General features: G+C 57.4%; 2 protein-coding genes across 2 annotated transcripts in view; one reads left to right on the top strand and one right to left on the bottom strand.

Moving 5' to 3' along the window:
• Nucleotides 1–40: 40 nt before the first annotated feature.
• On the top strand, nt 41–8672 carry WDR76 (WD repeat domain 76). Its single transcript, XM_077785818.1, has 13 exons — nt 41–46; nt 479–2080; nt 2492–2584; nt 2977–3032; nt 3492–3615; nt 4293–4394; nt 4474–4517; nt 4612–4765; nt 5449–5601; nt 6167–6381; nt 6744–6899; nt 7773–7826; nt 8285–8672. The coding sequence occupies exons 1-13, from the start codon at nt 41–43 to the stop codon at nt 8535–8537; spliced, it is 3012 nt and encodes a 1003-aa protein (XP_077641944.1). The 3' UTR covers nt 8538–8672.
• A 298-nt stretch (nt 8673–8970) lies between these two features.
• FRMD5 (FERM domain containing 5) overlaps nt 8971–14735 on the bottom strand; it is a 51901-nt gene continuing 46136 nt past the window's right edge. The window contains exons 13-14 of the mRNA XM_021541792.3: nt 14551–14657; nt 8971–11728 (exon numbers count right to left, since the gene is read on the bottom strand). Of these exons, the coding sequence (XP_021397467.1) occupies nt 11154–11728; nt 14551–14657 (682 nt within the window). The 3' untranslated portion in view covers nt 8971–11153. The remainder of the gene's footprint in view (nt 11729–14550; nt 14658–14735) is intronic.

Here is a 14735-nt window from a genome sequence, read left to right as displayed (position 1 = left end):
GCTCTTCCCTGTGATCCTGCTTTACAGCCTCCTTAGGGACATGATCGTGACCACAGATGCTGGGGGCTGTTTTTCCCCAGAGCTGTGGCTGCCTCTGTCCTCGCCTGCTCCTGCCTCAGTGCTGCAGCGCTGGGAGCTGGGCTGCTTTTCTGCAAAGAGCAGGTTGGGAAGGAAAAATGTTTTTAACTTTCCTATTTGATTCCTCACCGCCTGGGACTGGGAGCGTCTAACCCTGCCCTGGGTGTGCTTTTTTTCACTTAAGTTGTTTTCTTTTTGCACCGAGATCTCGTCCGTGCTGGGAGCTGCCCGTGGCCCAGGCACGGCCGTGTCGGTGTGAGGGCGGCTGTGCCCCGGGCAGGACAGGGCAGGGCAGGACGAGCCCTTGCCCTGCGTGCCCGGAGCCGGGATTCCATCTGCTGCTCCTGGGCACCGAGTCCGCACTTGGCTTGGGAGGGACCCTAAAGCTCATCCCTGCCAGGGCAGGGACACCCTCCACCACCCCGGGCTGCTCCGCGCCCCCTCCAGCCCGGCCCCGGGCACGTCGCAGCTGCTGTGGGCAGGCTGTGCCAGCGCCCCGCGCCTGCAGGGAGGAACTCCGCAGGCCCGGCCGCGGCGCCGCGCTGAGGGCGCTGGAGACGCTGAGGGCGCTGAGGAGGGCGCTGAGGGCGTTGAGGGGGGTGCCGAGGGCGCCGAGGGCGCTGGGGACGCCGAGGGCGCTGAGGGCGGGCCCGCCGCGCCGCCGCTGCGCGGGCGGGAAACGCCGCTCCGCCCCGCGCGCGCCATGGCGCTGGCCCAGCCCGGGCCGCGGCTGCCCGCGGAGCCGGCGGCGCTCCGACGGCAGCAGCTGCAGGTGCGGGGCCGCGGGGAGGGCGGGCACGGAGAGCCGGGAGGGGAGCCGGGGGCTGGCAGGAGAGGGGGCACGACCGGGTGCTGGGCTGTGAGGGGAGAAACCGCGCGGGGTGAGGAGCGGGGAGGGCCGGGTTCAGGGCCCGGCGGTCCGGCCGCGGGTCCCGCCGACTCCCGCTCCTCCCCGCAGGAGCGCTCCTCGCCGGACTCTGCCGAGCCCCGTTCGCCCCATCAGGAGTCCTCGCCGGGCCCCGCCGGGTCTCGTTCGCCTTCGCAGGAGTCGCCCCAGGCGGGTCCCGCCGAGCCCCGTTCGTCCGCACAGGAATCCGGCCCTTCCGAGCCCCGTTCATCCCCGCAGGAATTGCCCCAGGAGGGCCCTTCCCAGCCCCGTTCTCCCCCGCAGGAGTCCGGCCCTTCCCAGCCCCGTTCTCCCCCGCAGGAGTCCGGCACTTCCCAGCCCTGTTCTCCTTCGCAGGAGTTGCTCCCGCTGGGCCCTCTCGAGCCCCGTTCTCCTCCGCAGGAGTTGCCCCAGGCTGGCCCTCCTCAGCCCCGTTCTCCCCCGCAGGAGTCCGGCCCTTCCGAGCCCCGTTCTCCCCCGCAGGAGTCCGGCCCTTCCGAGCCCCGTTCTCCCCCGCAGGAGTCGCCCCAGGCTGGCCCTTCCCAGCCCCGTTCTCCCCCGCAGGAGTCGCCCCAGGCTGGCCCTCTCGAGCCCCGTTCTCCCCCGCAGGAGTCCGGCCCTTCCCAGCCCCGTTCTCCCCCGCAGGAGTCCGGCCCTTCCCAGCCCCGTTCTCCCCCGCAGGAGTCGCCCCAGGCTGGCCCTTCCCAGCCCCGTTCTGCCCCGCAGGAGTCGCCCCAGGCTGGCCCTTCCCAGCCCCGTTCTCCCCCGCAGGAGTCGCCCCAGGCTGGCCCTCCTCAGCCCCGTTCTCCCCCGCAGGAGTCCGGCCCTTCCCAGCCCCGTTCTCCCCCGCAGGGGTCCCTCCCGGCGGGCCCCGCCGAGCGCCGGCCGAGCGCGGCCCCGGGGCTGGGCCGGCAGCTGCGGGTGGTGCTGACGCCGCTGCCCCAGAAGCGGCTGCTGAGCGCCCGCGCCCCGGCCGGCAAGAGGCCGTGCCCGGAGCCCCAGAGCGGCCCCAGAGCCCCTCCCGGCTCCCCGCCCGGGCCCAGCTCGGCTGCCCGCGGCCAGGACGGGCTGCGGGATGCGGACAGCGACGTCAGCGACGGGGGAGACTCGGCTCCGGTGAGTACCCGGCCCCCGGTTATCTTTATAGCGTTCCTCTTCTGTAAGTAAGTTTTATTCCCCCTTTTTAACCTCTGGCTGCAGTGTCCCACTTCATTTTACCCTTTCACTGAAGTTTTAAATTCTTTATTCAGTCTCTTTGTTACTGCTTTCATTATTAAAAATGTTGGTATAGTTCTCTTCATAGAGTTAATGCCAGAATAAGTTTTGTAAAGCAAACTGGACCTGTATGGACAGATTTTGTTGTTGATACATGACCACCCCAATTTGTATGGTCTTACATTTGTTATAAATATATAAAATCACTTAAAAATAATTTAATCAGTTCAGAGACTCACTTTCCTGAGCCTGGGACCACTCTTGCAGACATGTGACTGTATGATGGAGAGTGACTGTCTTTTCATTCTGTAGGATGGATACTCCCACCTGTCAGCCTATGAAAGGAAAAGGCTAAAGAACATCACAGAAAATGCTAAATTCTTTGCTGCTCTAAAGCTGCATGAGGTTTGTATTGAGTCTAAATAGCATCAAAATGCTCTTTCCAAGTGTCATAATTGCACTGTTGTCTCTCCTGGTGTGAAACCCTTTCTTCATTGGGGCAGCTATGTATGAGGAAAGCCATGAAATCACAGAATCCTGGAATATTTGGAAAGGACCTTAATGCCCCTCTCATTCCACCTCCTGCCATGGGCAGGGACACCTTCCATAGACTAGGGTGCTCCAAGCCCCATCCAGCCTGGCCTGAAACACTTAGAGGGATGGGGCAACCACAGTTTCTTTCTTATTATTATAAATAATTGCAGTAAGTTCATCACTGACTTGAGATAATTGTATTTTATACAGGTTAATTCTTTATGCTCATTGTCTATAATTAATCTCTTTTTTTCTCTTTTAAGTCAGCTGCAAGGCTTAACCAGCTTACCACTAAAAGGCAATCTCATGTCACTAAAAGGTACAGTAACAGCAGATGAGATTTATATCCTCAATTCTTCATTGTGGGAGGAAAACAAATGTTGGGAAAAGGTGAAGGGGAAAAAAGGAGGGTGTGACCAAGGTGCAAGGGAGAGGGGGACCAGTAAATGTGGAGGACAAGACACTGGCCGTGCCAAAACCGTGCCAGGTTGAGCTGAAGCCCAAATAAAGAGTAAGCTGTGTGGTGGGAGAAGGTGGGAATGGCTGGGTGGATAATGGATGAGGAGAGCTGCGAAGGGCTGCATCACAGGGGAGCAGTGGTGGCAGCTGCATGTGCATTGCAGAGCGCTCCTGGGTTTGTTCCTCAGTGGCACGGCTGGAAAAGCTGCCCATCCCTCCTGCAGGGCCAGGAGGGGCTGGTGTCAGTCGGCTGTGCCCTTGGGCCTGTCCCTAAACACAGGGACTCTGCTCCGTGGCTGAGGTGCTCTCACTGTTCCAGGGCCAAGCCTAAAAAGGTGGAGGATGAGCCGGCCCCGCGGCGATCCATGCGCCTGCTCCGGGTGGAGCCACCGATGGACATTCCATTGCTGGACCCGTTTGCCCAGGCAGTAGCAAAGGCATATGTGAGCTGGGGAATGGCTGCAGGAGGGGTGGGTGGACAGCAGCTTTCTAAAGCCACTGCTGGTGACACTGGTGGGTGGCACTGGGCGCCGCACTGAGGCGTTTGGGAGCTGTGACACAGGGACAGGAAGGAGGGGTCAGTTCTGTCACCTGAGCAGGTGCCAGGGTCTCGCCACGAGCCCCGGCTGATGGCATGCTGCAGTTGGGGTTCCACAGAAGGGTCCTGAGGTAGAGCGTTCCACATCCATGGAGCTGAGCAGCCTTGAATCCAAACGTTTATTACTCTGGTTTTTATTTTGCTGTAACTTCTGAGCTGGTTTTATTTTCATGGGTAATACTTAGCATCTCTTTGAAGTAGTGATGGAGCAACAAGTAAAAGGCATGTTGTTCTGAGAGATGGGAATTTAAGTCTTCCATGGAGCTGTAGAATAGATTTGAATCTGTAGTAAAGATCTTGCTGGAGTATCAGGAGTGGAAGAAGCCCAGGGAGGCAGTTGGTCTGTGCTGCCAGTGAAATTCTCTTTCTCTTTTTAGTTGTGATATCACCTTCTGTTTTTACTGTTTATTTCCTGTCCTACGGTAGGCGTGTTCTCAGAATGTCTGGTGTGGGGAAAGTACCAATTCACCTTGTTTGTGGTTTAGTTGGTTTGAGTTACAAACATTGCCAATGTCCTCCCAGCCTCAGGTTCCAGCTGGACCTTTGCCCATGGTTCCAGAGTATCAGGTGGAGACCAGTAAACAGACAGAGGCTTTACTGAGCACGTGGATGAGGATAAGTGAGGTATTATGTTTTATGTGTTGTTTTTGGACAATGTAATTTCACTTGGGCTCTGATTTTCATTAGATCTCTCTGTCTGTAGCTGAAAGCTGATGTTGCTGAGCAGGGCACACCTGACATAAAGAGGTAACGTGAAAACAGCGGCCAAAACTGGGGGTTGTGTGGCCCCGCTTCCTTCCCAAATGAACTTTTGGTGATGGTTGTCATTTTGGTTTTCCAGGTACCAGGAGAGCCTGAGCAGCATGGTGCTGAGTGAGGAGAGCATCAGGAAGGTGGTGAAAACCCGGGTGGTCTCCATGGCCATCCACCCTTCCGAAAGCACCATCCTTGTGGCAGCTGGAGACACTGTGGGGCACGTTGGCCTCTGGAATGTGGTGAGTGGTTGATGTGCTCCTCATCTCAACAGGTGTGTGGTTCAGGGGCACAGCCTGGGCTGGCATTTTGTCAGGCTCATGAGAGTGTTTTAGTTTTTTCCTATTCTTAGGGATAATACCAGGTGGTTGTCAAGAATGACTGTCAGATTTAGAGTTGCCAGAACAGCTCTCCCTTTTGCTCTCCCTTTTATTTTTCTGAAGTTTGAAAGCAGAATCTTCTTTGTGGGATGAACCGGAACTTGGTCCAAAATGACCTGTTCAGTTTCTTTTAAAATAACAAAATGATGCAAAACTTAGAAGAGAAGACACGGGAGACCCTGAGTTCATGGAGTTTGGGTCACTAACTCAGCCTGAGCTCTCAGTAACCCAGTGTGTCCGTATTTTGATGTGGTAGCAGACACCAGCTGTGTGGGTGAAAATGAGCCAGGTGCTGCTCTCCAGGTCCAGGGCTGGTGGCTGCAGTGGCACTAATCGCTGCAGGAAGTTGCAGCTTTCCATAATTAGGGACCAGAAGCAGTCTCACCGTCCATATCACCTGTGCTGTTGTCTCCTCGCACCTAGCACCCTCTGCTTCCTTCAAAAAACATTCAAAAGACAGAGATTTGGCCTTAAGAGTTGTAGCCATTAACAGAAATAACTGCAGTGATCAGCACCTGTGTCCTGTGGGATCTGTCATTTTGCAGAGCAGCGGGACTGAGGAAGGAGCCCACATCTTCATCCCCCACAACTTCCGTGTCAACTGCATGCACTTCTCTCCCTGCAACCCTGCTCACTTGCTGTCCCTCGGCAATGACACTCTGCGCTGTGGCGATGTCACCAGGGCTATCTTTGATGAGGTGAGGCACTGCTGGGAGGGTTTAGTCAGCTTGTACCAACTCGTTATTTGGTTGTTTTCTTAGCAGGAAGGTTCAGGTTCTAGTTCCACAAGGATATGTGAATCAACATTTAATTAACATCGCATAAATAGGGATATGTTTCCTACTCACCCAAACCTGGTGACAGCCTGGGTTCTCCCAGTTTCAAAGTTTACATTTCTGCACATGATTAAAAGTTTTTGGAGCACTGGGTAAGGGAAAGATATCCTTAATTCTCACTCAGTGTGTGCTCAAGGCCAACAGCCCTTTGATTGCTGGAACACAGAGGTGACAGGGAATTTGGAGTGTGCTGTTGCTGGTCTGGTTTGGATGGTTAATTATCTCCTAATCATTTCCCCTGTGGAAAGCATCCTTGTTTCACAGAAGGGTTACCTGCACAGCTGGGTGAAGCTCTCACATGGGCAGCATGGTTTTTAGTGAATTAAAGAGGGAAAGGATGAAACCCATTGCCCAGGGAGCATTTGGGTGTTAAAACTACTGCCTGTTTCCTTTAGTTCTTGTGATACTTAACTTTCCCTGGGCTCAGATCTTCAGGGGTGAGGAAGACTTGTCCTGCTTCGACTTCCTGGAAGAGAATGCCTGCACTGCCATAGTGAGTCAGTGGGCCGGGCCCGTGGCTGTTGTGGACAGACGGACGCCGGGGGTGTCCTCGGAGCTCACTGTGGACATTGGCTTCACGAGGACACGGACAGTCCACGTGCACCCCGTGAAAAAACAGTATTTCCTGGCTGCTGGCTCCGTGTACGTAGCCCAGACTGAACAGGCTGGTTTTTCAGTGGTCTCTGTGCTGGGAAGAGCTGGGGCTGAGGAGTTTCTCAGCCTCGATTTACAGTCAGAGCTGTCTCAGTCCTTTTAGAAAACAAGTTTTCACTCCTTGGTTTGATTTCCCGGATCAAATGGGACAGATGGGCCTTGGTGGGCTTTGGCATAGAGGGACTGTATGGAGGGCTGGTTGGGGTGGTTTTGCTGCTCCCAAAATCCCTCAGAGCTACCATCTGAGTGGATATTGAAGCTCTGAACCAGCTCCCACACAGCCTGCCATGCTCTGGACTTTTTTGGTGAATGAAGGGTAATTACTGAAGTGTTTGTGGTACTTGTTGCAGGGACGTTTGTGCTTTTGATGTTCGGTACCTTCGGAACACCAAGGAGAACAACCCCCTGAGCTCTCTGACAGGACACACCAAAAGTGTGGCCTCAGCCTATTTCTCACCCGTCACTGGCAACAGGGTGGTGACAGTGTGTGCTGATGACCGGCTGAGGTAAGGCTGTGGAAGGAAGAATCCTCATGGAAAATGCCAACTGTTTGGGTGGTTTGTTGTCATCATCATTGCCATCATCATCATCATTATTATTATTATTACTTCTCCATATGACCAATCATCAAGCACCTTGTGTCTTTATCACTTTAAAAAAATGATAAATATTTACTTGCATTAACATTTTAAATGTAGTTCTTAAGGATTTTTTCGTTTGGCTGTTTTTTTCCTAATTCTCATTTTCCCTCAGGATATTTAAAACAAAAAATATACCGGTACTGTTAATCTTTAAAAAACAAACAAAATCAAAACCCACAGAAACAACCAGCCAAAACCTGGCTGGTGAACACAAACACAAAATGCTCAGAAACTAAATTTGTTTGGAGCTGGTACTTGAAATAATGATGATCTCAGCTCTTCTGTAAATAGCCTACCATTTCATAATTTAAGTTGCTGTGAGTTGCTTGTGTTAGAGGTTCTTTTTCTCCTGGTTACTTCGTGAGTGTAATTTGGATGATTGCCTGATTTTGTGTGTGGTCTGAGCAGTTTATTCCCTGAGGCGTGAGTCCCCCAGGTTCACGGGGGTGGAGGAGCAGGTGAGATGCTGGGCTGGCCTTTGGGCTCTGCAGCCCCTGCTCCAGAGCTGCCAGCCAGGGTGGGCTGCAGTTCCAGCTGGGAGCAAACCCGGTTCCCCGGGCACATGCAGTGCTTCCAGCTGGGATGGTCCAGCTGGGGTGCTGGTGCGTGTGGCCAGGCTGGGTGTGTGTGGTGCTCTCTGTGTCCACACTCCTGGCCCCAGGAGCTGGTGCTCTGTGTGAGGGAAGGGCTGGCTTTACAGCACAGCTTCACGGTGTTCATGTGCTCTTCTGTGCCCAGGGTCTACGACACCACGTCCTTGTCACCCACTGTCACATTGCTCAGCTCCATCAGGTAAGGACAGCGTGCCTGGGCCAGGGCAGCGCCGGGGCTGCTCCTGTGGGTCTGGAGGGACAGCTACAGGGAATGGCTGCCCACTGCCAGAGGGCAGGGTGAGATGGGATTTAGGGAAGGAACTGTTTCCTCTGAGAGTGCCCAGAGCAGCTGTGGCTGCCCCTGGATCCCTGGCAGTGTCCCAGGCCAGGTTGGATGGGGCTGGGAGCAGCCTGGGGCAGTGGGAGGTGTCCCTGCCATGGCAGGGGTGGCACTGGGCCATCTCTAAGGCCTCTCCCAGCCCAAACCATTCTGGTGTTCTTGTCCCATCCTGCCCATCCCAGGACAGGGATCCACTGCAGGGATCTGAGCACTGCAGCGTGAGCGCTGAAGATTTAGAAGGCAAGGGAGCAGATGGGACATAAATGATGATTTAAAATGCTGGATTCACAAGGAGGAACGTTCCTCTTCCCCTGCAGGCACAACAACAACACAGGCCGCTGGCTGACCCGCTTCAGGGCCATCTGGGACCCCAAGCAGGAGCACTGCTTCCTGGTGGGCAGCATGGCACAGCCCAGGCGGATCGAGGTCTTCCAGGACACCGGGAAGTTGCTGCACTCCTTCTGCAACGTGGACTGCCTTGGCTCCGTGTGCTCCATCAACGTCGTCCACCCCAGCCAGAACATCCTGGCGGGAGGCAACTCCAGTGGCCGCCTCCACGTGTTCAAATAGAAGTGCCTTTAGATCTTCATTTTTTACCTTTCTGCACTGACTTTGTTTATTTGTATTAAGCAGTTCTGAATATGACTGTTGTTTCTCAGGACAGAAATGTACTTTGAAAGTCTTAAAATAAATAGTGTAACTACCTTTGGCACCTATATCTTCCATGGAATTAAAAGTGATCCTTTAGCCCCCAGCTCCTTCAGCCACTCCTGGGGCTCCAGCCCCTCAGTGCCTTCCTTGTGGGAAAGGGTGAGGGGCCCAAAACTCCCAGATGCATTTGTAAAATTGTGCTCCTGGAGTGCAGAGACATGCAAGGGACTCACCTGCAGCTCTGGAACTCTTACTCCTGTAGGAAGCTGCTAAAAGACCAGATTTCTCACAGTTTGAGCTGTTTTCATAAGAAAAAATCAGAATCACTGAACAAAGCTCATCCCGACTCTGCTTCCCATGATATTTAAATATTTATTTAAATTTAAAAATACTTTTCATGGCACCAATGATTTTATGCTAACTAAGGTATTGGATATGTAGAAAAAGGTACATTTTGAAGGAAAAAAAGATGTAACTTACAGTATTTGGCACATGAAAGGTTAATCTCTAGGTTTTCTGTATGAAAACTAAGAAATTCACATTTTCAGGTATTTTACTGTCTACTGCTGAAAGATGCAGTACGCTAGGACGAGATTCATGGGTTTCTGATCTCAGAACCTATGGAAACAACATTTTGATAGAAAGACGGGTAAAACTAACAGGGCCTGAAACACGACAGGATCTGGGACAGACGGGAGAAACGTACAACGGAAAACCACCAATTCCCGTGGTTCTGCAGTAAAACCCTGGGTGACAACGGCAGAGGTGACCTGGGGCTGGCACGGAGCGTTACCCGAGGAAAGCCGAGGCGGACGGGCCCGGCTGGGCGCTCGAGGACGTGTCCGAAGAGGATGGAGCGCGGCCGGGGCTGTGCTGTCACACGTCACACAGAACATCGCAGTGAGGAGAGCAGGAGGAGGAGGGACGACACCGCAGCGTTAACCCGGGGTGAAAAATGTCAGCGTCGGGACGAGCACAACTGCATAGAAACGTCAGCGCTATGGGCTGAGGTAGGAACACTACGCTAAGAGTTAATTCTGCTATGTTGCATAAAACAGGATTATCATGTAAAAAAAAATCGCTCCTTGCCTCCTGGAGCCTTCCCGAGGGCTCCTGCCTTGCTCTGGAGCCGGGGCTGGACCCCGCCGCTCTCGGGCCGTGCTGGGAGCGGGGCAGGGGACTGTGTCCCCTGGCAGGACCTGGCCCCGTGTTGCAGTGACAAGGAGCCCGTGTGGCCCGACGTCACCTGGCCGTGGGCGGTGCTGCTCAAAGACAACACGGACATCAGGCTTTGTAAAACTGCAGTTATGGCCCCAGCTTACAGAAGAATCTCTCCCTGAGATGAAATTAAACTTGCTCAGCTGTTTTTACTCCTTTTTTTTTTTTTTTTTTTTTTTTTTTTTTTTGCTGATATGTCCAACTTGTCACCCCAAGCTAACCAGAACTGGCTGTTATTGCTCCCTGTGGATGGGCTGCTGCTCCTGGTGACCAACAGTCCGGGGGTCATCACGATGAGTTGGGTTTATTGACTTGCACTCAACGACGGTCGGGGCTAAAGGTGTCTGTTGGCTTCGTCAGTGTCACCTGCACTTCTGGACGTGTCCTCTTGGGAGGAGTCCCAAAATCAGAGCTCCTTCTCTGTTCCAAACCCAGCTGGGCTCAGCTGGCCTTGGGCTCCCGGCGTTTACTCTTAAACCATCGCTCACTGGGAACCGCTCGGTCGCGGCACCCACGCACGGTCACCCCATCCGTAAAGTAAAAAAAGACTGGATTAGATTTGATAACAAAATAGCATTTCCTTGTTAAAATAGACCTTGAAATGTCTCTCTTTTTTTTTTCTTGGTTTTTTTTTGTTCTTTTTGCTTGTTTTTTTTTTTACAAAACAGGTACAACTGGCGGAGGGTAAAGGTCATCCCAATAAATCTGACACAGTCACTACAGCTCCACGCCGGGTTTGGCCACGCGTGCCCGGCGTGCCCTGGCTTCCATGCTCCCCTGCCCCCGGGAGCACCGATGCTTCAAGGCTTAAAAAAGCGGCGAAGGGCCGAGTCCGCAGCAGGGCGAGGGCTCCGGGTGGCTGCGCTGCGGGAGGAGGGCACCGGGGCGTCCCGAGAGCCGCGTCACCTCCGAGGAGGCTCCGGTGGGCAGGGAGGGCTCTGCCAAGCGGTTCGTGGAGGGCGGGGCGGCGGGCACAGTGCGGATTTGATACCGTAACAGTACACGAGTGTTAAATGAAACCTCAGTAGCACCATTGCTAAAGCTCCTGCGGAACGGCCCCGCCAGCCCCGGCCGGGGCGGCGGAGCAATGAATTCCCCTCTGCTCGGTGCTTCCCAAGTCGTGTGCGTGGGATCGGGGACGGGAGTGTTGTGCGGGCTCCGGGGCTGGGAGCACGGGGAGGAGGGGGCTCCGGGGGCTGCGCCCACCCTCCTCTTCCTCCCGGAAAGCCGCCTCCTCGGCCGGCCGGGCTCTGGGTCGGGAGGGGAGGGTTAGTGAGTGCCGGCGGCAGGTCCAGGCCCCCGTGGTGGCTCCTGCCTTCAGGTGTCAATGAGCAGGTTTACCACGGCGCGGAGCTTGCAGGCAAACCATCGCCTGAGGGGACAAAAGTATTGGTAATGGAACTGCTCGAACTCTGGGGTCTGGCGGATATCGCGGAAAAAGGCAGTGTCAAGGTCGGACTCGGTAAGGACGATCAGGAGGAGGAGCAAAACAAAGAGGAGTCCAACTGTCACAAGGAGCAAACGGAGGACACTTAAAAGAAACTTATTCACCTGTTGGGCCTGTGCCGGCCCCAGGCCGCCGGCGCCCGGGCACAGCGCCCGCAGCTCGCCCTCCGCCTCGGCCGCCGGCGTGCCCGCCTCCGACTCCTTCTCCTCCTCGATGCTGCACGGGGCCCCGTTGGCCTGGCGCGACAGCAGCATCAGCTCCAGGCTGTGCTCGGCCACGGGCGTGGGCAGCACGCTGTCCGCGGGGCTGTAGCTCTCGTCGGCGATCACGGCCACCCGCTCGCTGCTCTCGGCGCGGCCGCTCCGGCCGGGGCCCGCGAAGGCGTCGCCGTGGGAAGCCGAGCGCACCGGGGTCGAGTGGGCGCTGTCACGGAGGGACTCCAGGCCTGGGGAGACGGGAGAGGGGCAAGGGGCGCTCAGCGGGGCGCGGCGGGTCCCTGTGCCAGCCGGGAGCTGCCCGCGCTGCCCGACCCCGGTGTCCCCCGCAGGGACAGGCTGCGGCGGCTGCCCTGGATCGCTGCTTGTTGTTCCTGTCGGTCCTTCGGGACCTGCAGCCCTCTCCATGCAAGCCGTGACTGCAGCTCTGGCACCTCGACACCCGCCTGGCTTGTCAGCGCCACCGCCGGGGCCGCGGCAGGGTCCGGGCTGTGCCGCAGGCGATCACACGCACCCGAGGGCTGCAGCTGCCCTGAGGGGACGGTGACAGTCCCCCTGGCAGCGGCCCACAGTGCCTGGGGCCCTTCTGCCGCTGCCAGCAGCAGCCGTGGCACTGCGGCACCATGGGCACCTGCCCGGGACGGGGTGGCACAGACAGGGACGGGCGGGGAGCATCGTGGGGGACAGGGATGGGTGGCAGTGGTGAGCCCCGGGTGGGAGGTGCATGAGCAGAGGGTCGTGCTGGGCTGGTGGGGCCGGGTGTCCCCCAGCACATGGGGAGATGTCCCCATCGTGTGCGGGAGCCCCTGCAGCACGGGCTGCTCCGAGTTCACTACAAACCAAATGTTTTACATTGCTCACTGCTGAGCAGCAGCCCTGGCAGGAGCTGTGTGCCAGCCCCCGTGCCAGCTCCCAGCCCCGTGCCAGGCTGAACTTCGGCCCTTTGTGCCAAGGAACTCCTGCCCCTACCAACACCTCTAAACCCCCAAATTCCAAGAAACCACACACATAAGGGGCTTACTTCACATAGGTCTGGCAGGCGGGGGGGGATAGGAAGGAACTCTGCCATTGCAGTGGCCCCAGCTCCAGGGAGGGTGTCTGAAGGTCATGGTGGGGACCAGCTGGTCCCCAGGGCCACCCTGCAGGCGGCTGGAGAGGGACGGGGCTGGGCCTGTCGCTGGGGGCAGAGCACAGTGCACTAAAGCACCTCGACATGCTGTCACCGTGTCCTGGCTGCCGGAGGGTGAAGGGCAGCGCCCGGAGCTCATCCGGCCGCATTCCCTGGGATTTGCAGCCTCTCCTTTGTGAGCACTGCCCGGATGCCTCCAGCTCCAGGTCAGTGCTGTGCTCCTGGGCAGTGAGGAGGGAACACGCTCTTTCCCTGCCAGATCTGCACTCTCCCCTCTCATGGGAACGTTCCCCACGGCAGCCCCTGTGTCCCCGACATGGGGGACAGCCACTGATGGGGTGCCACTGCTCATCGCCACAGGGACAGCAGTGCTGGCCCCCAGACCCAAACCCTCCTGCCATCTGCTTCCACAGGACCGGCAGCAGAAGCTGGAAAATCCTGGAAATCTGGCCCCACCACCAGAGCTGCTCTGTGGTAACACCAACCTGGAGTCCAGCCAGCCTCGGAGACCCCAGCCCAGTCCCTGCCACGCACATCCTGCCCCCCACATTCCTGCACCCCACCTGCTCACGGTAGCACGGTGCACGGGGAGCCCCGCGGACGCCCCAGGAGACGCCGGAGCCGCGGCGCAGCGTTACCTGGCTCAGGTGGGTCCCCAGGGCCACAGGGAGCATCCTGGCCGAGGCTGGGGACAGCCGGGAGCAGCGGCAGAATGCCCAGGGCCCGGGACAGCAGCCGCGGGCCCAGGGCCAGCACCCGCACCCGCACCGCCCGGCAGCAGTGGTTGATGAGCCACAGGTGGACGCTGACCCTGGTTTTAATCTTTACCAGGCACTTCACCATGGTGGCCGTGGCACGGGGACGCGGGGACGCGGGGACGGCTCTGCGAGTGGCACTGCCGCCGGCCCTGGGCTCAGCACTATTTTGGGCACCCGCATTCCCACGGGACCGAGCTGAAGTGAGAGTGAGGAAAAGCAAAGGGGTGGTACCAGCTCAGGGTGATTTATGGTGGGAGGTGATTTAACGCACTGGCTGCTTCCCAACGGCATGTGGGGACAGACTGTCACATGTAACTGGGTGGCAGAGGTGACCCAAAACTGGCACAGCCACCAGCCCTGGGATCCCTTGTTGGAATTAAATCCCACCCATGGAGCAGCCAGTCCCTGTCCCTGCCTGCATTCCGGGACAGGGCCAGGATGGGGTGGCCGTGCTGGGGCAGGGCTGGCCCCTCCAGGGGCAGGGAACAGCGCTGTCACTGGGAGTCGGACACTGGTGTCACCAGCAGGTGACACAGCCACCCCCAGCAGCACAGCCACAGCCCCCAGCACGTCCCCAGCCCTGTGGGGCACCTCTGCTCCCAGCGCTGCTCCCAGCGTTTTGCCTTTGGCCAGACCTTCTTCCCAGGGCGTCCTACTCTGACACAGCCCCAGGGTGGGGAGCAGCAGCAGCCTCCCCGCTCCAGCCTGCTGCAACACCAGCCAGCTTTCCTGAGGACAAGGGGCTGCGGGCTCAGCTGGACACTGTGCGTGTGTGCGTGTGTGTGTGCGTGTGCGTGTGTGTGCGTGTGTGTGTGTGTGTGTGTGCGCACAGGTATGCACATGCACATGCACGTGTGTGTCTGTGTCTTTGTGCACATTGTGTGTACATGCATCTGTGTACCTGTGTCTGTCTGTGTACCAATGTCTGTCTGCACACCTGTGTCCGTGTGTCCCTGTGTTGATATGCACACCTGTGTCTGTGTGTCCCTATCCATGTGTCCCTGTGTCTCTGTGCGTGTCCCATTGTCCGTGTGCCCCTGTCTGTGTGCCATTGTCCATGTGTCCCTGTCCGTGTGTCCCTGTCCGTGTGTCCCTGTGTGTGCAGGTGCCCAGGTGCGCGTGCCCCTGTGCCCGGCGTGTGGGGAAGGGCTGCCCCGTGTCCTACCTTCCATGATGGAGATGTGGACGGCTCTCCGCCGGGTGCGGGGCACGCTGCTCAGCCGGGGGCCGTGCGTGATGGAGGGGCAGCTCCGGCTGGGCACCAGCCCGGCCCTGGGGACAGCAGCGGGGACAGGATCAGGGCCAGGACAGAGCCAGCGCGGCGGGCACACGGCAGCGCCCCGGCCATGC

The sequence above is a fragment of the Lonchura striata genome, chromosome 11 (genome assembly GCF_046129695.1).
Source record: "Lonchura striata isolate bLonStr1 chromosome 11, bLonStr1.mat, whole genome shotgun sequence".
NCBI lineage: Eukaryota > Metazoa > Chordata > Aves > Passeriformes > Estrildidae > Lonchura > Lonchura striata.
The sequence above is the reverse complement of the archived record's forward strand: the minus strand, read 5'-3'. Positions and strand labels throughout refer to the sequence as shown.

Coding starts and splice junctions, on each gene's coding strand:
- WDR76 (XM_077785818.1), top strand. Junction 3,033..3,491: donor CAATCTCATGTCACTAAAAG/GTACAGTAACAG, acceptor TCACTGTTCCAG/GGCCAAGCCTAAAAAGGTGG. Junction 3,616..4,292: donor AGGCAGTAGCAAAGGCATAT/GTGAGCTGGGGA, acceptor ATGTCCTCCCAG/CCTCAGGTTCCAGCTGGACC.